Source organism: Cupressus sempervirens, chromosome 9 (genome assembly GCF_028749045.1).
Source record: "Cupressus sempervirens isolate cs-2001-9-10 chromosome 9, ASM2874904v1, whole genome shotgun sequence".
Taxonomy (NCBI): Eukaryota; Viridiplantae; Streptophyta; class Pinopsida; order Cupressales; family Cupressaceae; genus Cupressus; species Cupressus sempervirens.
This window is the reverse complement of record NC_143126.1, coordinates 671,602,149-671,620,777: the sequence shown is the minus strand read 5'-3', so window position 1 is coordinate 671,620,777 and position 18,629 is coordinate 671,602,149. Positions and strand designations below refer to the sequence as shown.

At 32.9% G+C, this 18,629-nt stretch overlaps 1 protein-coding gene across 1 annotated transcript; it reads right to left on the bottom strand.

The window, feature by feature from the left end:
• Positions 1 to 5,642: 5,642 nt before the first annotated feature.
• Positions 5,643 to 17,925, bottom strand: LOC149540524 (cullin-1-like). Its single transcript, XM_089802700.1, has 6 exons — positions 15,724 to 17,925; positions 15,541 to 15,605; positions 15,046 to 15,106; positions 6,110 to 6,178; positions 5,780 to 5,869; positions 5,643 to 5,669 (listed from the first exon to the last, which is right to left on the bottom strand). The coding sequence occupies exons 1-6, from the start codon at positions 17,923 to 17,925 to the stop codon at positions 5,643 to 5,645; spliced, it is 2,514 nt and encodes an 837-aa protein (XP_089658826.1).
• Positions 17,926 to 18,629: the final 704 nt, after the last annotated feature.

The following is an 18,629-nucleotide window of genomic DNA, read 5'->3' as shown; positions in this document are numbered from 1 at the left end:
TTTTTTAAGGGTCATTTAAGATTTTGTGTGTGTCTAATAATTTCCAAGAGTCCTTTGAATGCAACTAGTCCCAATTTGTTTGTAAAAGAGCCAAAATTGCTCATTAGGTCCTAAGTTGGTCAAAAGTTGCTTAATGAGCCAAAAGTTGCTCAATAGATAAAATTTTGTTAGGGTTGGGAAACTAAGGTATTTGGTTACCTAATATGTCCTAGGAATCCTCACTAGGGTCTTAGAATGGTCCTAGATTGACCTATTTGATCAAAAGATGTAAAGAGCAAAAATTGCTCAAAAGTTGCAAATGATAGGTTGGGAAGTTGCAACTAACCATGTTCAGGTATTTGAGCATGGGGAAACATATTTTGGAAGGTTAGAAGGTTTTCAATATGAGGAAGCACTCAAATTCCTCAAAATTGCCTAGTACACCTAATTGCACCCAATTAGGTCCCTAGCGAGAAAGATGTTAAGTTTTCAAGGACTTCTTAAATAAAATAGGTTTTCAAATACCCGTTTGAGCCTCCTTTAACATATCTCAACCTTAGTATAGGTTTTATGGATCAACAAATAGATCCTCCAACAAGGCACCCTTTTTAATCATAAAATAGGGTGGTTTTCCAAAGCAACTACCTACTGCCCTTGCTTCCAATGCTCTAGACTATCAATAGTTTCCTCAAATGGACCCAATCAAAGGAATATTAGGTCAATTTGATTCTTCAACCTCTGCAAATAAGAAATACCCAAATTGGTCTCTTACAAATCCTCAAACCTAGGGCTTTCTCAATATATGACTTCCCAAGCCAAATTTAATCAACTGAAGATTGATTCACCATCTCCAAGGCATATGTAGACATAATCATCCATAAAATACCCCTCTCTAATGAACAGATCTCCTACTATTGCTCCTTAGGCATGCATTTCATGTACCTATGGCCACCTAAACTCTATTAGAGATCTCCAACTATGCAAACTCCTATCCAAACACTATTAGAAGGAATAATTACATAGTAATACAAGTTGTGTGTGTCTAATAAGAAACTAGTCCTAAGTTGTTTTTAAAACAGCCAAAATTGCTCATTAGGTCCTAAGTTGGTTCAATGTTGCTCAATGAGCCAAAATTTGCTCAATAAGTTAAAAGTTAGGTATAGGAAACTAAGGTATTTGGTTACCTAATAGGTCTTAGGAATCTTAACTAGGGTCCTAGAATAGTCCTAGATGGACTCATTTGACAAAAAGATGTAAAGAGAAAAAAATGCTCAAAAGTTGCAAATGGAGGTTTGGGAAGTTGTAACTACCCATGCTTGGGTATATGAGCATGGCAAACATATTTTGTAAGGTTAGAAGTTTTCTAGTCAGGTTTCACACTCTTTTCCAACCAAGTTGCATTTTGGAGCAACTTTTACAACTTTTGCAATTTTGCACAAAAAGTGCAACTTTTGCAAAGTTCACTAGATTTCACTTTTAGGACTTGGAAAAGGTTCCAAATTATTAAAAAACAACTAAAAAAACCTAATTCTAGGCTATCTTGACCAAAAAATCATAAGACTCAATTTTGCCTAATTAACAACTTATGCTCATATCTTGCACAAGGTGGCCTAGGCATACATATCTTGCCCATATCTCTCTCACCGTTCATCATGGGATCAAACTGTCTACTCCGTTAGCTCTAAGTGGTTGGGTAAACCTTAGTACCAAGCTCATCTTGTCCTGTTGATTACTTGAACGTTCAGGTATGCCAGACAATATTGACCCTAAGAGTCACTAAATGTCATAGGGAAATGATCTTTGATGTGGCATATCTCAGAGCTCGTGTGAGGTATGGATGTAATTATGGATGCTATAGGATCATGTTTCAAAAACCTAAAATAATATCTCTCTCCTTTTGGAGATTGGATTTCATTTTGATTTTGTGACCCCATGTTGGGTGATGTTGAAACTTGTACTATTGGCCAATACAAAGTCGCGAACTGGTGATTCTCTCCAATTGTTCATTGTGTGATCAAACTATCTATTTTGTTATCTCTGGGTGGGTAGGGTAACCCTAGTCCCAAGCTCATCCCATCCTGTTGACCGCTTGAACATTCTTCAACATGCCAAATAGAATTGACCCTAAGAGTCACTAAATGCCATAGGGAAACGATCTTTGATAGGGCATATCTTGGAGCTCATGCTAGGTATGGATGTAATTATGAGTGCTACAAGATCATGTTGCTGGCACCTACAATAACCTCTATCTCTTTTTGGAGATTGGATTCCATTTTGATTTTGCGGCCCCATCTCAGGTGATGTTGAAACTTGTACTGTTGGCAAGTACAAAGTCACCAATTGGTGAATCTCTCCATCCGTTCATCATGAGATTGTACTATCTATTTTGATAGCTTTGGGTGGCAGAAAAACTCTAGACCCAAGCTCATCCTGTCCCATTGATCGCTCAAACTTTCTCAAGCACATCGAATAGAGTTGACCCTAAGAGTCACTAAACGCCATAGGGAAATGATCTTTGACATAACATATCTTGGATGCAATTATGAGTGCTATAGGATTGTGTTGTTGACACCTACAATAACCTCTCTTTTTTGGAGATTGAATTCTATTTTGATTTTGCGGCCCCATCTTCGGTGATGCTGAAACTTGTACTGTTGGCCAATACAAAGTCACCAACTAGTGAATCTCTCCAACTGTTCATTGTGGGATCAAACTATTTGTTTTGTTAGCTCTGGGTGGTCAAGTAAACCCTAGTCCCAAGCTTGTCCTATCCGGTTGACTGCTCGAATGTTCTCGGGTACACTAAATGGAATTGATCCTGAGAGTCACTAAATGCCATAGGGGAACGATCTTTGATGGGACATATCTCAGAGCTTGTGTGAGGTATGGATGCAATTCTAGGTGCTATAGGATCATATTGTCAACACCTACAATAATCTCTCTCTCTTTTTGGAGATTGGATTCCATTTTGAATTTTTGGCCCCTTCTTGGGTGATGCTGAAACTTGTAGTGTTGGTTAGTACAAAGTCAAAAACTGGTGAATCTCTCTAACTATTCATCATGAGATTGAACTATCTATTCTGTTACCTTTGAGTAGATGGGTAAACCCTATTCCCAAGATCATCCCATCTTGTTGACCACTTGAACATTCTCTGGCACACCGAATAGAATTGACCCTGAGAGTCACTAAATGCCATAGGACATCGATCTTTGACGGGGCATATCTCAGAGCTTGTGCGAGGTATGGATGCAATTCCAAGTGCTACAGGATCATGTTGTCTACACCTACAATAAACTCTCTCTCTCTCTCTCTCTCTCTCTCTCTCTCTCTCTCTCTCTCTCTCTCTCTCTCTCTCTCTCTCTCTTTGGAGATTGGATTTGGTTTTGATTTTGCAGCCCCATCTCAAGTGATGTTGAAACTTGTAGTGTTGGCCAGTACAAAGTTGCCAACTAGTGAATCTCTCTAAACGTTCATTGTGGGATCAAACTATCTACTTTGTTAGCTTTGAGTGGCTAGGTAAACCCTAGTCCCAAGTTCATCCCATATTGTTGACCACTTGAACGTTCTTGGGTATGCTGAATATAATTGACCCTAAGAGTCACTAAATATTGTATGTCGTTACTTGGAAGAATGAAAAAGATACAAGAAGTTGAACACTTAAAGGAAATTTTAATGAAGAAAAAGTATCGTAAAAACATGAACTAACTTAATCCAAGGTAAAACTTCAATGTTTAATGCAGTTTTCTCTTTGGCCCCTCTCACAGATATTGTATCTGACATTCTTCTAAGTTGTCTAATTGATATTGATTTTGCTCAAGCATTTCAAGGATAGTGTTGCATTTATATATCCTTATTATATTACTATAGATAAGAAGCCCAACATCGTGATTATTTCTCCATCTAGGAAATCATGGATTCAACATACATTTTGTGTGTAACATTATTTTATTGAGGACTTGACATTAAAATAGGTGGACCACTGCCAAAAGGCCACTTGAAAATATTTTTCCTTGCCACAACTTTCAAAATTAGATTTTTCATTCTATCATTGCCCTTAAAAAGATATATTTTGAGGAATATTGGAGGCACAACAACTGTAGAAAGCCATGAATGCTAATTTGAATCCATGGACACAAGAATTTATTCCTCTTACAGTACAATACATGACTCTCCCTCCATGCCCATCCACTTTCCCAATTGCCCCTCCAACAATGAATGTAACCTCACTAATATCATACAATATTTTTCTAGTTCCATCCCAACCACAAATAAATTATGTTCCACACATGATGAATTATATTCTAGAAATCTCTCCACTGAGTTTACCTCTCATGGGTTGCCCAACTCCTTTTCCTCCTATAAATACTCCCTTTCCTAGTGGAAGAATAGTGGAGCCATCTAATTGTCTGCCCACTTTTTCAGTTTGCCCTCCTCATGAGCAACAAGGTTTGAAGGGTCCTCCACAACATCATTCTACGGACTTTGACCCACTTTGACCACCTAGTGTTTATTAGCTTGCACATACCTAAACAAGGCTTAGTCAAACCAACTTGATCTAAGAACACCAACACACCACCCTGACTTGGCTAGAGTCACAACAAGCCTCAAAGCAACAACAACAAAAACAAAGTCAACACAAGGGTTGTTAGGTGTTCCGCACCAGGATAACGATAGACAAAAGATATCAAAGAAAAATGCAACAACTATAGTTATAGGAATCATAAGACAAGCATATATAATGTGTTTCCATGAATAAAGATCTTGAAGAGATGAATAAGCAAGCAATATTGATATCAAATTCCATGAATAAATTAAAAACTTTATTTCAAGTATTCTCATGCTTTGAAGATAAAGCATATAATATAAACTCTTCAAATGTTTATGATGATAATAAGATTCAAGTTTGGAAATTTACTTAATGCAGCCAACTCAAGACTCAAACTTCAATGTTAATTGTATGGTAGTAATAAGAATTCAAGTTTCACAGTTCTTATCCCAACAAAAACTCCAAATAAGTTACTCATAATCAAAAGTACTCAAAACTTGTACAATTTAAACACAAATTAATATCATAGACTTATTCACATGTCAAAATATATTATTAAAGCTTATTATAATAATTCCTACCCTTATTTGGATGCAAATTACATTAAAATGAAATACATGAAATACTTAAAACATAAACAAGAAAAACAAGATATATATTATGATAACCAATAAATGTCATACATGAACAAATTGATGCATCAAAGTTGTAAGTCTAATAATGTCATGCATCAAATATATGTCATACATCAAATATAAGATGTCATATATACACCAAATGTATATCAAATATATCCACTAATAGAAAATCCATATGTCCACTAATGCCTATACATGTGTGTCCATCCCTATATCTTCTCCTTCCCACGAGGGGAAGGAAAGAAATTCCTAGATTTCTTTAGATATCATTGGATGGAAGGAGATGATGGGGATGATGGGCTCTTCCTCACACACTTGCTCATCCTCTTGTTTAGGCTCCTCTCTAACTGGAGCTGATACAATCAAAGTATGTATGAATCAATAATTATTATACATTTAAGTCAAATATATGTACACACAAAATTAATTATTTTCTTACCACCACCAAATAGTCACTTTGTACATCCACTTCAAGGGTTCATAGATGATCTGTAGTAACAAGGCCCTACAACAATTCAATCAATATAATCACTCGATCATACTTATAAATACCATTTAAAATTTTAATACTAACTATTATAAATAACAACTAAAACTATGAAAACTCTTTGATACCTGGGTCAATGGCTTTGAACTAGCCATAACGAGAACAACTCCATGATCGATGGACTGGCAAAGATGAGGAGGAGTCTTGGATATCAAGAACTGCAAATCATATAATACAATGTACACATTTTTTAATAGAATATAATAAAATCAAATAAATTAAATTAACATGAAATAAATGTACCTCTATGAAGCTCGTATCATGCCTAGGCTTAGAGTCCCTTGTGAATGATGGTCCAGTAGAGAAATAATGCACATGGATAATTTTTTTTTGTGAATCCTTCATATGATTAGTTAATAAATATATGTATTAATTTAAATGATTAAATCAATACATACCTCTCGACTCGTTGACGAGACATAAAATGGGGTCAGGGAATCTATACTAGGGCCATGAACACTCTTACCCTAAAGTTTGAATAATGTCAAGACATGTTAATTAATTAATCATTCATTGTACATATGAAATGTGATCAAATTCATTTATTATAATTGTGATTTATCTATGTGTCAATGTGTTACTCAAAAACTCAAATTCATTTATTATAATGTCAAATGTGTTACTCAAGAACTCATCAATGACTAGCCCATCATCCTCAATATCTCCAACATGACTGCCCAATGTGCATAAGGATTCACATGATGTGCACATGTGACCATGACACAAAGAAGACTCCTCCTTAACTAATGGATTGGCACAATGAATGAGGGTTTGTGTCAAAGCATTGATAGTCCCTAGAGTATTGGTCTCTACATGTTCATGCACAACTAAAGGAATAATGACATGCTCACCTTGTGGCTTGACAACAGGTGTGCAAACTGCATTAGGGTCATGACGTGCCCCCAACCTCTCAAGTGATAACCCCCCACCAGTACCTTGAGAATCTAACATGTCAAAATAATTGGTGATCTCCCGAAGGACAAATTCACAATATAATTTTTTTAAGAAATTCATTGGAACCTCATGATTATTGCAGGAAGGGACATCAAAGACCATCCACTGTCTATCCCAAAAGTTATTTCTAATATTATCATGTATGCACCAGTGGATGGGGAACCTTTAAGTTGTATGTTTAACAATGTCTTATTCTCCAGATTTTTTAAACAATGCACATATTCTACCTTTCACTATGTCCTTTTTTCTTATATCTTTATAGGATAATTTGTTTGCAGAATATCTTCTTTGTTCTTCTCTCTTAACACACCAAATATCCAACTCCCAATTGTGCTCTCATAGGATTTGTTTCTCTGCAAGCTTTCGACCTACCAATGATTGCTTCTAATTCATTTTTTCCTCTTTCTTTTCATTCATTATATTGTCTTGGGTGCTAGGAGTAGGTCTTTGAATTGGTGGAGGTTGTGGAAGTTCTTGCTATTCTTGTGGAGGGTTTTCATTTTGATTTTGTTGATCAGGTTGGGGATTTGGTGGTTGATTATTCACATTTCCTGATAAGAAACCAATTGCATTTTAAATAAATAATTTTTTTTGAAGAAATAATAAAAAACATACAAAACAATGCAAAAACATTCAAAACAATGGAAAAACAAGAGTAGAAAACATACTTGATGATCTCGATCTTGATCTTTGACGATGAGGAGGCATTTTGAGGATGAGAGTGAGCAAATTCTTCAACTTCTACTTGAGCAAATTCTTCAACTTCTACTTTTGCACATTGTTGAGGGGAAAGAAGGCACCAACAAAAAGAAACAAGAGAAAATGGAATGGGCCATGGGTTTGTAGCCCATATATATAATTTTTTAAAGTACTTTTAGAATTTTTAAAATTTTAGTTGTGTGTCATCTTTTTGGACCACAACTTGGTGCATTCACCCATAAATCTTGTAAGCTCCTTTACATTTGTAGAAGTGTCATACACCTTTTGAATCTAAGGATCCCTATTTTCCTACAAGAACTTATTCAGAGGAAAATATCAAGGCAAATAGCTCTTATGATATGTATAGAGATACAAATAAGAGAGAGACTACAATGAGAAGATAAATGAAATACTTAAGGATAATAAATACTTATTTGTGCATCAACATCTTTGATGCGAATTGCTCCAATGAGGGCCTATATATAATAAATATGAAAAGATCAAAGTAAATATCAATCTTTCTTCCTTGAATGCAATCTTGAATACTTTTTTATGGTTCATCCTCTTTTACTCCTCACACTCTTGTTAAATCTCTCACATTATTTTGATGTTACATATATCAGATTTGGTAATCCAAATATGGGAGCACTGGATAGAATCCAAGAAAGTGTTGCGATAGGTATTGTGACATTGGAAGTGTCTTTGAGAATTTATAGTCCAAATATCGAGAGGACTACAAGTTGTGCAATTTGTCATGTATTACATCTACATTTTCTTTGCCAAAGCATAAGAGTGTTTCGAGGTTGGGAAGCACTTCAACATCCTTTGCATAGTTTAGAGGTAATGTCATTGTGGTAGAGGCTTCTGCAAGGGAATGTGCGTCGTGATTATGGTATTTACATAGAAGCAAAACTTGCTTCTTCAACTCCTTACACTCAACTCTTCATTGAAGTTTTTCTTCCAGTAGTGAGAATAACTGCTACAAATTCCTAGGAGTCAAGGGACCTTGAACCTATACTACGTTATCGGCTTCAGTGATTCATAACATTTTGGATCATATAGTGATACCCAAATTAACAACATTAGTAGATACTTGAGATCCTCGTAGGGAGATTGTGCCAATACATGCATGGTTACATCCTTGACTTCCATTGTTGCGCTAGCATATGGAGCCTTTATATCCAACTGTTCATTATAAATTGGAGAATGTGCTTCATGCCTTGCATGCAAGTGATGCATTTGCATATGCAATTTTATCACCCTGGAAAATAATAGTAGGTGGTATGAAGAACACAACCCACATGACACAAAGACTAAAGCACATAGAATGCTCTATTTTGTAACAGAGAATGCACTATTTTAAAGAAAATAAATCCAAAGATTTACAAAATGATCTCTAATTAAATGAAATATTTATCTCTTCATAAACTCCACATGAAAGATAAATATAAATCATAGTTTTAATTATTTTTCCTACTGCCATAGACTGCATATCAAATTCCTAAATTAAGTGAAAGAAACAAGAAAGTCTTAGAAACTCCCACAAATGTTGTACATGGTTTAATGGACATAAAAAATAGTTTGATATGCATGTGAAATCATGCATTTGTTCTTGGACTCTTAAATACTTATTCTGCTACAAAACTACAAGCTAGAGCATAAAATTTCTCCTTAATATATGCATGAAAAAAAGACAAACTATTCCTAATTATGTGATTGGAAATTTGCATGGTCTTTGTGATTTAGCATCATAATCTTAATTAAAATTTCCATCAATAAAAAATTTAAAACTTGTACAAGCAACAAATTAGCAAATACGGGAAAAAATCTTTAATCCTCAATTAGATCATTCAAAGAGAATTATTGGTATGCTTCTTTTGTTAAAAAAAAACTTGATTTTGGGTAGCAACATTGCTAAAAAGGTATTCATCTGCTCTAAGGACATTCAACGCCTCTTCTCTTTTCTTATTGTAAGAGCTTATAATAATCAAATGATGCCAAAGTTCCTTGCAAATCTGCACACTAACTTGACTTGAAAACTATAGTCCAAGGACTAATGTAAATAAAACTAAAATACATTGTGATAATCCTTATGTACTCTCTATCTAAATTAAAAAAAAATAAAATTGTTATTTACCAATTTACAATAATACAGTTTGGAAAAGCATAGAAAATTGTTATTACGAATCCTATATTGTTTCTATTAGACCAATTTTTATTCCAACCTATATACATAACTTTTTAGAAGAAATAGAGCTAAATTAAGAACTATATTTATTTAACAAATATTCATATGCATTATTGATGCTATGCCAGTAAGATAATTATGAATCGAAGGGAAAATTTTCACTATAATGAACATTGAAATGGTGAAAGAATTGGATATATATTGAAATAGTCAATTTTAAGGTCGTTGATGCCTATTGTTAATTTGCATTAATGAATACATTACCTCATCTTTCAACCATAATATGAATGTTTTAGAATTTACCTAGGGCTTTATTGAATATGATAATTGTGGATAGCTTAAGTATTTTGCAATGAGGTTCATAAATATCTCCATTGGCAGTGATAGCTTCCCTGGCATAAAAATCTATGAGTGGCACGTGAACACATATTATATTGAACATTTTTAAAATTGAATTATGTAAGTTATTTTTTCTTCAAACACCTATTAAGATTAAATCTTATAATTCACAGTCAAGATGATCATATAGGAAAGGAATATAAATGAAATGTTGTCAGAAATATTGATCTAAAACATAGGACGATTCAAATAAGAATGAAATGGCTGCCAGCAAAGGAAGATTCCAAACTTGAGGTTCAATCCCCTAATTAAGTGAAGATTTATATCTAAATTGATGAAGAGAAAAATAATCATATTGTTGGAAATTTGTCCAGCGCTCCCCTCAGGTTTCGTGACAAGGGTTTAACCACCTCCTGTGTACTATAAGTTGAGTGGTTGTATCAAGCATTAACATATTAGTCTTTTAGTGCAACGACAACCCCACTCTAACAAGTGGTATTTGAGCTTAGTCAGAGGTTCGAATCCTCAGACCCTTAGGTAACACTGAGGGGGAGATTGTTAGAAATTTGTCTAGTGCTCCCCTCGGGATTCATGACAAGGGTTTAACTACCTCCTATGTACTATAAGTTGAGTGGTTGTATCGAGCATTGATAGATTAGTCTTTTGGTGTAATGACAACCCCACTCTAACACATATAGTAACACCACACAAATCTAAACTAGCATGGAAATATTTCAATATCATTAGATAGTTAACACAATAAATAGATTCAACTATACTTTATGGAACACCAACTAACACAACCCTAAAACCTCATTTTCCCAATAATGATGAATGACAAACTAATTTTTAAAATGAAAATGCAAAATAATTGATCACCTCTCTCACAATAATCTCATTCACAACTAAAAACACATAAAACAAATTAGTAAAGGAATCAATTTGAGTTGTACTATCAAACTAAGGCCATGAAAGATAAGAAGTGAGGTAAGGTGGTTATTTAGTCCTCCTCTGTTGAAATTATTTTGGTAACACTCTCTTTCACACAAGAATGCCATGTAAAATATGGTCTATATGATCTGCACAATAATGGTGATGGGCACTAGAATGAATGTCTATGATTCCACTTTAGACCACTACTAAAGAACCACTACATCCATTTTGGGCATAAAGGTTGATGAGAAATATAAATTCACAACCTTAAATGGAGAAATCACACATGTTTTAGAAGTGCCACCAAAGACACCTCTAGAAGAGTGTATATGCAAGAGATTGCATAATAGAAACAACAACTAAAAAAAATTGAGGATATTATTGGAGCAACATTGGATAGAATCAAGGAGAGTGTTGTTATAGGTATTATGACATTGGAATCTCTTGCAATTATCTTTGAGAATTTATAGTCCAAATATTGGGAGGACTGCAAGTTGTGCAATTTTTCATGTATTGCATCTGCATTTTCTTATAAGAGTGTTTCAAGTATTGGCACAATCTTCTTACGATGATCCCAAGTATCCATTTCATATAAGAGTGTTTCAAGGTTGGGAACCACTTCAACATCCTTTGTATCATTTAAAGGGAATATCATTGTGGCAGAAGCAAAACTTGCTTCTTCAACTCCTTACACTCAACTCTTCACTAAAGTTATTCTTCCAACAATGAGAATAGATGCTATAAATTCCTAGGAGCCAAGGGACCCTGAACCTATGCTATGTTTTCTAGAGACATGGGATAAGTTACGACCAACTTTAGTACTTCATAACATTTTGGATCATATAGTGATGCCCAAATTAATAATAATAGATACTTGGGATCCTCGTAGGGAGACTGTGCCAATACATGCATGGTTACATCCTTGGCTTCCATTATTGGGCCATCATATGGAGCCTTTAAATCCAACCTTTCTAGAATATGTATGCAGCAAGGGCAAAGTAAGGGCAAGGGCATGGATATCACAAGGGCATGGCATGACAACACAATCACAGAGCTAGGGAATGACCATAGATTGATTGGAGATTATTACAATACAATCTTGAGCTCATTTGATGCCATGAACAAAAAAAACATTTTATTAAGTTTAAGATCTCATATAGGGAGGAAGATATTCAAAGTACCATGACAACATAATGCAAAGAAAGGGAAACATACTATGAAGAGATATGCATTATAAGACAAATACCATGACAAAAAAATGTAGAGAAAGGGAATGACTAGGAAATCATAGATCTCCACACTCCACACTCTTTTGCAACTTCTCTATACCCTCATTCAGAGCTCTGCACAATCTTTCGTTTGCAGCTCTCCACAATCAATCAAAACAAATGGGGAATGATGTATGTCTTGTTTTTTTGTTTTGTTTTTGTACTCATGCAGGTGTCACAATTATGATGCCAATGTCAGTATTGCGATGGCATTGAGGAAAATTGCAAAACATGAAAATCTCCGCCTACATATATCGTATCTCTAGAATTCAAACTAACATTGTACACCATAAGTCTTGTTGTACTGACATACATTTGAACATAAAACCATAGTAAGTTAAAGAAAATTGAACTATAAATGTAAAATGGTTCAAACTCAAAACATAACTTCTAAATTTAAATAGGACTCCAATAATCAAGTTTTCAACGATTAAGTCATCTTCTATATATCTATGAAACAATTTGACCAATTGTCATGATATTGTTTCACATTAAATGTTACTACTAAATGAAATTAGCTTTAAATCATAGACCTAAATTAAATTTAGGTCTATCATTATACATAATTGATTATTATGATAAATTAAAACCTAAACCATAAGTCTTGCTGTACTGACATACATTTGAACATAAAACCATAGTAACTTAAAGAAAATTGAACTATAAATGTAAAATGGTTCAAACTCAAAACATAACTTCTAAATTCAAATAGGACTCCAATAATCAAGTTTTCAATGATTAAGACATCTTCCATATATCTATGAAATAATTTGATCAATTGTCATGATATTGTTCCACATCAAATGTTACTACTAAATGAAATTAGCTTAAAATCATAGACTTAACTTAAATTTAGGTCTATCCTTATTCATAATTGATTATTATGATAAATTAAAATGTAAACCTAACTATACATCCAAAATACCATATAACTATCATAGTATAATATTAGACTATAACTGGATTAAAATGACTATTCAATTGAACCTTTAACCAAATTCATTGTTAAAACAAATTGAACTACAGCTCTATCATGCAACCAAAATAAACCCTTACTTTTATTTTAAATTATATTTAAAAAAATTAAACTTAAAAAATGACCTCAATACAAATAATTGAACCCTTGCAACAAACTAGATCAAACCCTATTAATGGATAATACTAAAAAAAAAAAAACTCTAGTTATTTTTAAATCTTTTCTAATACAAATTGAACCTTAATCTTGACATAAGTATTAGTTAAGCCTTAACACATTACAAAATTTACTCCTAACATTAAACCAATGAAATCCTAAATACAATGGTTAACCAAAGCTATACAATGAACCTATGATTACTTCATTAATTAAAAGAAAGCCATATTTACCATGGGATCTATTTGGAGATCCAAACCTAACTAAATGTTAAACACAAGGTTAAACCAAATTTAATACTATATCAGTTAAATTGTAATCTTATACCAAATAGAAGTAAAAACCTAAGTAAAATTAAATCTTCAATGTATCAATTAAATATTTAGAAATTAAATTAATCAAACTTATACGAAATAGAATTGAATTATAACCATTAACTAATATTTATTGAATAGTGTCATTTGAACATGAACACTAATTGAATACTAAACAAAATTGAAAGTTGTCCCTAACTACAATTGAATACTAAACCATATCGAACGTAGTCTATACATTCAATTATATTCAATATTTTAATCTAAAACTTAAGTGTGATTCTATATATAATCTTGATCTAACACAAACCAAAATAAACCATAACCTAAATTTTGATTGAATTTTAATCTAATACTAAAATGAAATCCAAATTGAACTTGACCATATAAACCTAAGCAAATAGTAAAAATAAGTAAACATTATCTTAAATCAAATAGAACCGAAGTTCTATTGAAAACCATAATTTTTTTCTAAAATTGAATCAAGCAACAATGACTTAAATGAGACCTATTTATAAAATTAAAAAACTTGACTTGCATAGTAAATTTATACAAATTTATATTATCAAATTAATGTAATAATATTATATTATATAATAAGTATTTGAATTTTATTCTTATAGTTTGTCCCTAGAGATGCTACTAGCTATATATATTATAAATTTATATAATATATATAGAAAAAGCCTAAAGATATCGAGAATTTAATTTTTCATTTTTCAAAAGTTATTCTTTGATTGTTTGTTTTTATTTTGATTGATTTGCATTCTTTAACAAAATACAGATTTCCACTCAATACATTATCAAGTCCATCTATGACCAACAAAGAAGAAAAAAGTTGCATCCATTTATTTTCAAAAGAAAATCAGAAAAACCAGTTCCATTATCTGATATATACATCCAATAGATTCAAATCGAATAGAATCCACAGTCTAGTTTAAATTTGAAGCAGAAGTATGTAACCTTTTAATCATTTTAAAATACTTTCAAACCAATAAAAATGAAACTATTAAGCAGAAACAAACTTCTTCTTAGAAGTTCAACATTACTACAGAGATCGCTGATTTTTTCCCTGATACCAACTTTCAACAACGCCATATATATTATGCAAAGCTTCACCATTAAGATTCGTGCCACCACCAATTTGAACTTTGTCATATTTTGAAAGTTGTCACTTTTGACTACATCCCCTCCCTCTAGGGAAAAATGGAAAAAGAAACAAAGAAATAATATATATTTAAAATAAAATAGTTTAAACGATGTTTTAAGGTAAAGGTTGTGTATGTAATTGGTATCTAATTTTAATGTGTCGATTTAGATGATTATTTTACATTACATATTAAATAATAATTTTGTGTTTTTAAAGGTTACATTCTAATTCAATATTTGGAAAGCTATTTTACAATTATGTTAAACTATCTACACTTCATTATCAAAATAGTAGGAAGAATGTCGTCAATGGGCTCTTAGTCTACTAGTGAAGATGAATGGCTCACAAAGAGCCCACCAGGGTATAAGGGATGAGGCCGAGATCGTGCCTCTGGCTGGTTGCCTTGCAGGTCTGAACCCTCCATCAAAAACAAAATAGAAACAATATCATAATATTTACAGTTATTTTTTAATTATGACAATTTATCCACTACACTTCAAATTGACTAATTTAGTTCATTTTTATTATTCTCATTAGTAAAAAGGATTATTGAAAGATAAATAATTAAATTAAAAAGTGTCCAAAAAAAGTTTTTTAAAAAATTAAATCATTTTTTTACACTGTTGTATTTAACTTTTTCTCTAGATTAAATAAATTTATTTAAAATTTAAAATCTGTATACTAAAATATTGCATTAAACTCCTGTAAATTATAAATTATATTTTCCCAATCAGTGATACTTCCAAAAAGACAAATGAAAAAGAGAATCAATGTTAATTTTAACAAACACATTTTTGCAAATGCTGTAACCAAGTCATCCAACGGGACAACATTTTGTTAAAACTTGCATACTTGTCTATTAATTCAGAGCGTTTCGAACTGTTGTGATGGGCGTCCCTACCAACCCAAACAAAAATCTATTGAAAAGAAAATGAAAAACTTATCAAATAATAATAAATAGGAAAGCATCAAATAATAAGAAATTGAAAATGATCAGATATGTAATTGGCTCTCTTTTCTGAGAGAGATTCATGCCAAATAATTGTACACTGCAGGATTCTCTTTATCTCTTTCCATGGAATCCCTATCCATGAGAATTTCAATTCTCTTTTTAATTTCTTTCATATCTGGCCTGAACATGTCTTTAACCTCCTCAATGCATTGCATCACTAATTCCTTATGTCTTATTTTTTGTCCACTCTTCATAATTCTTACAATGGAGGCATCAATTACACAACGTCTATCTTGAAACAGAACCTTCCTATCAGTTTCTTTTACATTGGATTTGGGTGCTGGAAGTCTGATCTTCCCCTTTTTATTAGAAAATTCAGCATTGAATTTAAACCAATATGTTTCTACCACATATTGTGTATCTCCAATTTTACTCAGTATTTTGTATTTTGAACATGCAATGGAATTCAACAATGCTTTTGTATCTTCAACTTCTATATTCAACTGGGATCTAACTTGTGAAAAACTAAGACTCTCTGCTTCATTGAACAACAATAGGGCACTTGCTTGACAAGTTGTTCCAACTATTTCAATCTCACCCTCATCAAATCTTCCAATAAGAATGCATGATCCAAGAGCATGATTCCATGTTAGTCTTCTCTTCATGTTTTCTTTTCTATAGAAGTCATTGAATGACTCTAAGTGTGTTACCATTTCAATAGGAAGGACAAGTGAATCAGGTGACTTGAAGCTTGGCCATAATCCAGATGTCAAAACTGTTACAGAGAATTCTATTTGAGAAGGAGTATGAAGAGGATTCTGATTTAGGTATTCCTCAAAATCTGATTGAATTTTCATTCTCAATGCCCAATCATTAACCATGCCGTCCATTTTATGTGTAAATGGTTTTCCACACTCATACTTCAACTTAGCTAACATGCATTCTTCATAATCAGTCTTTGAACTTGCATGAGACAAAAGTCTATCTGCTAGCTTCTTCCTATAAAACTCAGCAACCATGTCTTTGTCATAAAAGAAGGGAAAGATCTTGGAAACCTTCTCAAGGGCATCTTCAACATCTAAATTATATCTCTTGTTTCTATTTGTCAATATATCTGTCAATATATTGTCACAATGTATGACAAATACTTCCCAAATATTGTTTCCTACAACTTTTTCATTGCAAAAGGTCTGAAAGCCTGCCACAAGTGCTGTTTTGAAAGAGCAGTGGTTTGCAAAATAGTCCTCCACACATTGCAAGTATTTCTGATGTAACTCAATAACACTATTCACAAACTTATCATTTTCAGCTGTAATCACTTCATTATCATGATTTCCCTTTATTATTGCCTCTGCCATAGTTTGTCCTGCATGTTTCACCAACAATGTACCATTCTTAACAACATACCATCTAAATATATTAGCCAAGAGCTGAATCCCTCTATCTATTCCATTATACAACTTAAACATCTCTGAAAGATCATCCATCTTGTCATTTCTCAGCAATGGGTGCTGGCAATCTGAATCTTGCTTCACAAGTTGGCTTTCATGCTTGTCAATTAGTTCATTTTCTACCATTTCTAAATACCCAATTCGGCTACTCTCATGCACACAACACTCTGCAATTGTTTCCTTCTCCAACATCAATAACCCAGAAACCTTCACCATGTAATCTTGACAAGAGCACTCACATATCCATGAATCAGACATTGTGGAATAGTACATTTGACTACTTTCAAAAATTGTCAAATCAAAATCTTCATAACACTCCCTCCCAAAATCCCACAGCGTACACATAACACTCTTCAATACAGTGCTACCATATTCAAGAGGGCTCTCACTTTTCCTCATTTTAGTAATTTGACCTAAAATAGCAGCCTTCACATCATTGCGCAAATCTTCATTGCTGAGCACTAAAAGGAAGCATCTCTGAGCAACTTCGTTGGGGTTTGTTAAGATCATAGAATGCTCACGTGCCAAATTGAAAAACACAAGGTCCAATAGATTGCGCACCATTCGTTCGTAATAATCCCATTGCTCTCTGAATTCTCTGAGAAGAGACTCACCTTCTTTTTCCCTCAGCACCGGTATATCTGTTTTATTCATATGGTCTTCTAAAGCTTTCTCAAAGAATGGCAGCATATCAGTACAACGCATCCTCGAGAACTTATTGTAGTTCTCACTATAAACTTTGAAGCGCTCCTGCAAACTATGTGCGAGCTTCCCTTCGACTATTTGCTTCATCTGATCAATTTCATTTTCAAACATACCCATTAAATCGGCCATTATCTCGATCAATCTTATTATTATTATTATTATTATTATTCACTTCTATTAGAATGACTTTGGGATTAAATAAAAATAGGCGCCTCGAGAACGATTACTCTCGACGTAATATATATAGAGGTATATATAAGCTAGTTATGCCGAGAGGCGTTCTATACAATGGCATCAGAAATGTCCAGCACAGAAATATGCCAAGATTCCTTGTCAATAAAAAAAAATTGAGAGTAGTTACAAACTTTCAAATTAAATATTAAACTAGCTTATATATACCTCTATATATATTACGCCGAGAGTAATCGTTCTCGAGGCGCCTATTTTTATTTAATCCCAAAGTTATTCTAATCGAAGTTGGGATTAATGAAAATAAAAATAGGCGCCTCGAGAACGATTACTCTCGGCGTAATATATATAGAGGTATATATAAGCTAGTGGCAGTCGCGACGCAATAGGAAAAATATTTACTTTTTATTTTTTATTTTGATAAGGTTACTATAAAATTGTTAATTAATTTTTAATTAGAGTTGTATGAACTTACTATAAAATTATGCTTCAAAATATTTTTTAAAATTTAATATAAAGAGTTTAATATAGATTAAAAAATTATTTTTTATTTTTGGGATATTGTAATGTAAAATGTTATAGTCATACATAGATATATGGTTAGGGACAAAGTTACCATTATAGTTAATGTTAACCTTAGGGAT

Coding starts and splice junctions, on each gene's coding strand:
- LOC149540524 (XM_089802700.1), bottom strand. CDS start 17,925: ATGGCCGATTTAATGGGTATGTTTGAAAATGAAATTGATCAGATGAAG. Junction 15,606..15,723: donor CTGCAGTGTACAATTATTTG/GCATGAATCTCT, acceptor TCTTTTCAATAG/ATTTTTGTTTGGGTTGGTAG. Junction 5,870..6,109: donor TCTCGTCAACGAGTCGAGAG/GTATGTATTGAT, acceptor TATGATTTGCAG/TTCTTGATATCCAAGACTCC.